Source organism: Rutidosis leptorrhynchoides, chromosome 10 (assembly GCF_046630445.1).
Source record: "Rutidosis leptorrhynchoides isolate AG116_Rl617_1_P2 chromosome 10, CSIRO_AGI_Rlap_v1, whole genome shotgun sequence".
NCBI lineage: Eukaryota > Viridiplantae > Streptophyta > Magnoliopsida > Asterales > Asteraceae > Rutidosis > Rutidosis leptorrhynchoides.
Window position 1 is genome coordinate 22,375,860 of NC_092342.1, and position 9,894 is coordinate 22,385,753.

Sequence of the window (9,894 nt, forward strand, 5' to 3'; positions counted from 1 at the left end):
GGTAACCGCGGTGGCTAAATGGATAATTGAGAAAGATGCATGGCGTAGAGCTCGGGCGGGTTTTTTGATGGTGTTTACTGAAAATTTTTTTGATGCAACGCGCGACACCTATACTTCGTTATGATCAAATCATAGATACCTAATATTAGTAGTACTGTAGTATTCATATGAAACAGATCAAAAAGGACCGGGTCATCATATTGGGCTTTAATCCAGACATCTAATTTATTCAAAGTGGGCAGCCCCAACCTACTTGATTCTTGTGCGGTCCTTTTATTTTCTATTCTTTATTATAACAGTTGAAATTCAATTTATAAATTGAGTTTTGGAGTGACATAATTTAAAAATTGTTGTTACGATTTTTTTATTATCTGTATTAACAACAATTAAATGAGAATCCGAATTGAATCTGAATGTAAAATAAAACTAAAAGTATTGGTTTATTACGAATTTTTATAAAATTAAAAACAAATCGTTAATTTATCTTAACAAACGAACACCCTTCATATCTAAACTAGTAACAAAGGTTGATAAACGTCAACTAAAAATGACAACTTTCAATATACTTTAAACTAGAAAACGGGCCCGCGTGATGCTGCGAGGCCTTTGGGTTGCGTATTCATAGTTAACGGAGCGTATTATAGGTGTGTATATGCAGAGGCGAAGCCAGGAATACAGAATAGGGGATGCTTATGAACAGTGGCGGAAGCAGTAATTTTTTTTCATCGGGGGCAAAAAAAACCTAACAATTTTTTTGGGCAAAATATGGAGGTTTTGGGGGAAAAATGGAGGTTTTTAGGCAAATTATGAAATTTTTGGGGTAAATTTGGAGATTTTTGAGCAAAATTTGATGATTTTGAGCAAAATATGTAGGTTTTGGGGCAAAATTTGATGATTCACGGATAGGGGATGGATTAAGGGATGCTTATGTTTATTTGTTGGGGGATATTTTCAACTAATATACAATTTTTAACACAATATATTTCGCTTATTTGAAGAGTTGGGGGATGCAAAGCATCCCTAAACATCCCCCTGTCTCCGCCCCTGTGTATATGTATTGATTATAGTCCGAGGTATTAAGCATTTTTTTAGTGTGTATGTATATGTATAAAAAATAGCCCGAAATTATTTAGTGTTTTTAAAAACAGTCCGTTTCGCGCGTAGTTAGTTGCGTTGTGTTTGTGAAATTATTTCGAGTTGAACGGTGGTCTCGAAAAAATTTAACTCTCACCGAGCGAGAAGATAGGGCCCGTTAAAAATTCGGGTGGAATTAGTTTCTTTTATTTTAATGAAATTATATATTTACCCTTTCAACCCCTGAGAAAATGTAAACTTGAGGGGTCGATGTGTAAACTGAGTCAAAGTTGAGGGACCAATTGCAGTGTGAACGCAAACTAAAAACGACAATCTGAAACAACTGAAACGATGAAATTCGGCAAACGATGAAATTCGGCGTGGCTAATAGTATGTAGGATAGGATAAAATAATAATAATACTCGAACTCACAATCAATTAAGCATGTTAATTGTTTTTACTAATAAAATCTAGCTTAATTACTTATACTACTATACTAATTCGAATTATTCAACTTCCAAGAAGCTCCTCCAACAATTTATCATCCAAATATTCCAACTCTATCACCTCATCAGCCTCTTTCTTCGATCTTCCACCGCTCTCTTCCATAAAAGGAATCCGAGACGATGACATCAGCATTGAAGCCGACCCTGACGTATCATCGCCGTGGTAATGTCCTTCATTTGGGAAGTTAAGAATAGCATGTTGACCTCTTAAAGCGTAAGCTGCCCGATCATAAGCTCGGGCAGCTTCCTCTGCTGTTTCAAACGTTCCTAGCCAACACCGCGCTCCGTTTTTATTGGGGTCACGTATCTCTGCTGCAAACTTCCCCCATGGACGCCTTCGAATTCCTCTATACTTATTATCTCTTCTTCCCTTTTCCGCTTCTCTCGCTTGTTGATTTGAATTCATAGCTATATTTATACAAAAACAAATTAATATAGCTCTCACACACGTCTTTAACTAGTACTGTAATTAAGTTTAAACCAGCAACTTAATTGTTGATGTGACACAAATGATATAAGTTGTGTAGATTATGATATGTTGGTGTTTATGGTTGTTGAATTATTTGATACAAATGCTATGTGATCGAGTTTAATATACAGTATAAATACTTATGGTTATTATGGTTATTGGTTGACGGGGTTGAAATGTTGGGTCATATGTGGTGGATTGAATTTATTCAAAGGTGGGCAGAGGTGTGTACACGTGTGCAAGTTGGTGATCGGATAATAAATAAAAATTTCTATAAATAGAAGGTATTTGAAATTTTGAATGACCCATTCTTCAGCTGATGTCGTTTGATTAATAAAATGACTAATAAGATAAAAATATCACGGTTTAGCACTATTCTCGGTCGTTACTTTTGCCAACGTTAATGGAGGGCATCAATAGTTAGGTAAAAGTATTGGAAATGTTTTGCGATGAAAACTTGATAGAGGCGCAAATAGGGCGAAGCTATGATATTAAATCGTCGATAACACAAAATTTAATTAACAAACTATGTTTCACTACAAAAGTAAGAAATCAAATATCTTTTAACAGAAATGTCCTATACGTTATTTTATTCGTATGAAACGATACATTACTTCTTAATCAATAACACTTGCACGATAGAAATCAATAGCTTGTGATTCCTATTTTTATTAAAGGCAAACTAACATACCCAACAATTTATTTACACATATAGAAATTGATAGCTTTGTGATTTCTATATTTATTATAGGCAAACCAAACATACTAACGCGATTTTATACTTCATATATATGTTCATCCCTAAATTTTGAAGGTTTCCGGCCTACAATCTAGAAGCCCACCTTCTAGATGTTCAAAGTAGCCTTCTTTGAACACCATGTGGAAGTAGCCAAGTTGAAAATGGTGACGGCCGCCAACCTTCCACGTTCACACGTCACCTTCCTCGTTCACACCTATCTACCGCTATAAGATCTTAGCTATAAATAGAGGTGCAAACCTCAGTTGTAAATCATCCCAAAATCACTCAGAGAAGTGTAATCACAACCTTGAGAGTGTGTGTGAGTTTGAGAGTTTTTGTTTAGAGTTTTGTAAATACTCGTGTAATCTATTCTTGTGAGTAATAGAGTTATTTTTCTCTCAAATTTGTATCTCCCAACGTCCAGGCGATCCTCTCTTCCTAACAAGTTGTATCAAGAGCTTGGTTAGAGACGTTGGTTGAGTTTTTGGGTCTTCTAAAGTTTCCTCAAAATTCAATTTTGAGTGTACCATTGGATTCGTCTCGTCGAACCGAGTCCAACGCAAAAAACGGTGACTTAAACGGAGTTATAACGAGCCCAGAAAACGCGGTCAAAGTTTGGACAACTCGCCGGAATCTGCCGGAGAAGACGACCGCTGCCGGAATTTTCGCCGGAGAAGAAAGTCATGTAGCAATTCACTGTAGCAGTCCTGTAGCAATTCACTGTAGCAGCTGGCGGCACTGTAGCAAGTTCCTGTAGCAGTACTGTATCAAGTTCCTGTATCAGTACTGTAGCAATTCTGAAATTTTACAATTTGGTCCCTGAAATTTTCAGAATTTCATTTTTGGTCCCTGAAGTTTATAACAAATTATAATTTTGCCCCGTAAGTGAAATTTGAGCCGCGAAGTGTCTATTCCACCATTTACAACCGTTTCGGACGTAACGGTGATATCCGTTTTCTAAAATTCAACCCCGTTAGTGTTGAAAAATCAATTGTAAGGTGATAATGTCCACAGAAGAGTCAACATCATCTTCTGGAGCTATGATTATGCTCACAGCCACAAACTATACGTTGTGGAAACCTCGGATGGAAGATCTCCTCAGCTGTAAGGATTTGTTCGATCCAATTGAATTGAAGGGTATAAACCCTGGTTCTGCCAAAGAGATAGAGTGGAAGAAATCAAACCGAAAAACTATTGGTCAGATCCGTCAATGGATTGATCATAGTGTCTTCCACCATGTTGCACAAGAGACAGACGCATATGTCCTCTGAAAAAAGTTGGAGGACATGTACCAGGCCAAGACTGCTCGGAATAAAGCCCTACTGATGAGGCGTTTAGTCAACATGAAGTTCAAAAGTGGAACTTCAGTTGCCGAGCATACCCGTGAGTTTCAGAGCTTGGCCAACCAGTTATCGTCTGTAGAGATGCCTCTTGGCGATGAAGTTCAGGTGCTATTGCTACTTAGTTCTCTTCCCGATAGCTGGGAAACGCTGGTCGTAACACTCAGCAACTCAGCTCCGAATGGAAAACTTACCATGTTAATGGTCAAGGATGCCCTATTCAGTGAAGAGGCAAGAAGAAAGGACATGGGCACAGATCAGACCCATGCCTTTGTCACAGAGAATTGGGGGAGACAGCGAATGAGTAGTAAAAATAAATGAAGATGCAGAAGCAAGAGCAGGGGCAGGTCAGCTGATGGCAGAAAACCAACATATAAATGCCATCATTGTGGATTAGAGAGACATATGAAAAAGAACTGCTATAGATTGAAAGAGGAACAATGTCAAAGCAGTTCACAGTCGAAGAATAAGGGTGAAGAAATATTAGTGACTATCTCTGGTGATGTAGCTTATTTTTCAACCCATGATGAGACATGCCTTCACGTCTCACGAGAAGACACGAAATGGGTGGTAGATACTGCAGCTTCCTACCACGTGACTCCATACAAGGAATACTTCACAACATACAAAGCTGGTGACTTTGGAGCTGTGAAGATGGGAAATTCCAGTTCTGCTGAGATTTTCGGAATTGGTGATGTCAAGATAAAGACAAGTTCCGGGAGCACAATCACTTTGAAGGATGTTCGCCATGTGCCAGATCTTCGGCTGAATTTACTTTCTGGGGTAGCTCTCGACAAACAAGGCTATGATAGTCATTTCAGTAGAGCACATGGAAATTGTCAAGAGGCGCTATGATAGTCGCTCGAGGACACATTTGTGGCACACTATAAAAAACTCATGTGAAGATCTGCACAGACAGCCTTAATGTTGCAGAAAAGGAGGCTTCACAAAATTTATGGCACCAGAGACTCGGTCGCATGAGTGAGAAAGGGTTGTTTACCCTAATAAAGAAGAAGCTTATCAATGTAGACAAGGACGCTGCACTAGATCCTTGCAATCATTGTCTGTTTGGTAAGCAGTATAGAGTCTCGTTTAATTCCTCTTCAACGAGAAAATCAGAGTTACTCAGTCTGGTACACTCTGATGTTTGCGGTCCCTTAGAGGTTGAATCAATTGACGGCAATCGATATTTTCTGACATTTATCGATGATACTTCTCGAAAGGTGTGGGTATATTTCTCGCGGATGAAGGACCAGGTGTTCGATTACTTCAAACAGTTCCATGTCATGGTAGAACGTGAGACAGAAAAGAAGTTAAAGTGTCTTCGATCCGACAACGGCGGTGAATACTCTTCCTGGCAGTTCAATGTCTATTGCAGATCATATGGCATCCGACATGAGAAGACATGAAAGGACCCGTTCATATACATTATAAACGATTCTCAATAGTTGATTACATCGCGAGGTATTTGACCTCTATATGATACATTTTTCAGACATTGCATTCGTTTTTAAAAGATAAACTCTCTTTACATCAAAAATTAACAGGCATGCATACCATTTCATAATGTCCAACTGTAAATGACCTAATTTGTCACTTACTTAATAATAATCTCTACTGAACTCAACGACTTGAATGCAACATCTTTTGAAATATGCCATGAATGACTCCAAGTAATATCTTTAAAATGAGCAAATGCACAGCGGAAGATTTCTTTAACACCTGAGAATAAACATGCTTTAAAGTGTCAACCAAAAGGTTGGTGAGTTCATTAGTTTATCATAATCATTCATTTCCATCATTTTAATAGACCACAAGAATTTCATTTCCAGTTCTCATAAATATACGTCCCATGCATAGAGACAAAAATCATTCATATGGATTGAACACCTGGTAACCGACATTAACAAGATGCATATAAGAATATCCCCTATCATTCCAGGAAATCCTTCGGACATGATAAAACAACATCGAAGTACTAAAGCATCCGCTACAACGGATGAGGTTTGTTAGGCCCAATAGATCTATCTTTAGGATTCGCGTCAATTAGTAGACTTGTTTACTAATTCTTAGGTTACTAAGTAAAAGGGGCATATTCGGCTTCGATCATTCAACCATATAATGTAGTTTCGATTACTTGTGTCTATTTCGTAAAACATTTATAAAAATTGCGCATGTATTCTCAGCCCAAAAATATAAAGGGTAAAAAGGCAAATGAAACTCACCATACTGTATTTCGTTGTAGAAAATACATATAACGTCATTGAACAAGTGCAAGGTTGGCCTCGAATTCACGAACCTAAATTAAATATATATATTTGTATGTTGGTCAATATTTGTCTAATAAATTAGGTCAGGTCATAGTGTACTACAATCCTAATGCTCGAGACTAATATGCAAAAATCAACAAAAATCAATTTGACTCAAAATGATTTCCCAAAATTTATACATAATTATAATATATTTTAAATATCGTCGTTTTATATTTTTAAATATTTTTAAAAGATTTATTAGAGTAAATAATATAATTCATTTATTAATAAATAAAATTTTACATTAAAATTTATATAATAAAATATACTTTTATATATATTAAGTAATAAAATTTATAGAGTTCATTTAATATCATAAAGATAATATGATAGGTATTATTAAAGTAATTTATTACACGTAGTAAAATATGTTAGTATCACATATTTATTTGATAAAATAATATCTATAATAATAGTAAGTAAAAGTTGTATTATTTTGTAATAATAATTATTATTATAAAAATATCAATATTTATAATTACTAAGATGATATTATGATAAAATGATAATTCTAATTATGATAACTTTAATATTTACAATACTTTTTAATATTATTTTTAAAATAATAATTCTATTTAAAATGATAATAATAATGATATTTTATAGTAACAATGACATTTTTATTAAAATGATAATTTTTGTTAAAATGATAGTTTTAATACTAACGATACTTTTAATAATAATAGTAATAATAAACATAATAAGAACGATAATTTTATCTAAATTAGTATCTTATAATATTTTAATTTTATCATGATACTCTTACTCATTATTTCCTAATCGTTTTGTTTAATAGCTTTTAATCGTCTTTTATATCGTGTTCATTATAATGATAATAATAGTAATCAAAATAATTAGGTGTTACTAATATTAGTTTTAATTACAATAATACGAATAATGATAATTACTATGACATTATTAACGATAATACTAATAATTATTTTAATGATAATATAATAATAATAATAACAATAACAAAAACCATTTTTAAATAATGATATATATATATATTTAATAATGATAATAATAATAATGATAATAATAATAATAATATTAATAATAATAATAATAATTAGATAATAATAATAATAATTATAACTTTAACGATAATAACGATAGTAATAATAATAACAATAACAATTTTTAATGATAAATCCTTTTATTGATAAAGATAATAATAATAATAATAATAATAATAATAATAATAATAATAATAATAATAATAATAATAATAATAATAATAATAATAATAAGATAAAACTAGAATGACGATAATAACGACGATAATAATAATCATTTTTAATAATAATACAAAAATTCAATTGACTATAACTTCAAATCAGTTCATCGAAACCATTCGATATCTAAAGGAAAAGTTCTTAATTTTTCGCTAGCTTTCCAACGACATGCATATCTTATACCTTATCTTAACCGCATATATAACTACTTCAGGATTCAACATAACCTAACTAAAGGGAATATCAAAAGTACAAGCATGCATAATCCTAAATACTCGAGCACTAGTCAGTGATACACTATTAATAAATAAAAGTTAAGTTATGAGTGCTCACGTATCAATATTGAGATTCAATATTGTAGGAAAGGTACGTAGACGTAACGGAGATGATAAACACTAAGTTGGCCTCATAAGCATACCCATGAACTTTACCCATAACCTCCATAGCTATAACTCATAATTTCCTTCGCTCTATCCCGCTCATAAAACCCGTTTTAAAATAATTCTGACAACACTCTGTCGTAGTATTTTATGTATAATAATACTAATAATAATACTCCTAACTATAAGATTAATAAAAATATTAATCTTAATAATAATAATAATAATAATAATAATAATAATAATAATAATAATAATAATAATAATAATAATAATAATAATAATAATAATAATAATAATAATAATTAACTTACTACGAAGTATGTGAAAGTGAATGAAACCAGTGTCAAAAAATCGATCACTTATATGAAATTTTGGTACCAAACTCTCATAATTGAACACAAATATTGCCGACACTGAATTGATATATATTAATAATTATATATATATATATATTTAATCTTCATAATTAATTATATATTATATTATATTTACGTTCATGGTAAAAAAATAATTTTTACACAAATAACACGAACGTTGTCACTCGACTCATGTACCACTTCCGGTTTTTCGAGCGCACTTTCACACGTTTAGAAAACTAACCTTTTACGTATGCGACGTGTACCTTTAATAATAATTTGACTTATTTATCAATAAATTACCTTATAAAAATGTATCTTATACAATTTGAGCGTCGTGGTCATTTGCTTCTATAAATCAGTGACTCGTTGTTTACCAAAATATATTATTTTAAATTGGGACGTTTTATGACTAAATTAAAATATATAAATATATTTTTATTTAGAATTGTAAATCTGTACATAATATATGTTTGAAATATTTATTTAATGATATAATATTTAGTCTTTCAAAACCAACTACATTTCAAAGTTCGTTTTATAGTTTAACTCGTTTTAAATAATAGTAGTTATTTTACAAAATAATTTTTTTAATATGAAAACTAAATAGTTGATTTATCAAGGAACACGAGTTTATCAAAGTAAGGTACACTTTTGAAATTTAAACAGAAATGATTACTAACTTTTGACTAACTCTCATTAATGACATTTTTGTAAATCACTTTTACCAAATATTCCGAATGCTGTTAAAAAGGAAAGGTTTTCTAAATCAAAGTGGAACTCATAACAGAGACTCGTAATCATAATTCAATGTATCTGATAATTTAATCATTTGATATTATCTTTTAATTCCGTAAATAAACATATTGAAACAAATACGTTCATGTAAAGTATTATACGTCTAATACTTTGTTAACGTTTTCAAGTTATAATATATATATACATATACATATATAATCATATCCGTTCATATAATGGTTCGTGAATCTTTGGAATTTGGTCGAGGTTAAATGAGTATATGAACACAGTTTAAAATTATTGAGATTCAACTTACAAACTTTGCTTATCGTGTCGGGAATATATAAAGATTAAAGTTTAAATTTGGTCAAAAATTTCCGGGTTGTCACAGTACCTACCCGTTAAAGAAATTTCATCCCAAAATTTGATTGGGATAGTCATGGCTGACAATAAGTATGTTTTCATGACGCATATAAGCTGAAGATTAGGGTTTTATCATCATTGAGTAATATGTATAAAACCATTTAATTTTGTGAAGAGTACGAGTGAAGCTATTATCAAAAGAGTGAAATGAGTAGGTATAGATTCGTCATATCTTTTGACGTAGATAGGATTGATTTTCAAGTTCAAGAGATTTGGAGAAAATCTTCGTAATAGGATTTGATTAAGGAAATTAGGATCCGTTTTAAATGCGATCATCCATTTTGATTGCTCTGTCGGATATTTTACTATAAATCCA

General features: G+C 32.2%; 1 protein-coding gene across 1 annotated transcript; it reads right to left on the bottom strand.

The window, feature by feature from the left end:
- Positions 1-1,507: 1,507 nt before the first annotated feature.
- Positions 1,508-2,046, bottom strand: LOC139873644 (ethylene-responsive transcription factor ERF098-like). The gene has a single exon (XM_071861583.1). It carries the CDS (start codon positions 1,984-1,986, stop codon positions 1,585-1,587), a length of 402 nt encoding a protein of 133 aa, XP_071717684.1. The 5' UTR covers positions 1,987-2,046; the 3' UTR covers positions 1,508-1,584.
- Positions 2,047-9,894: the final 7,848 nt, after the last annotated feature.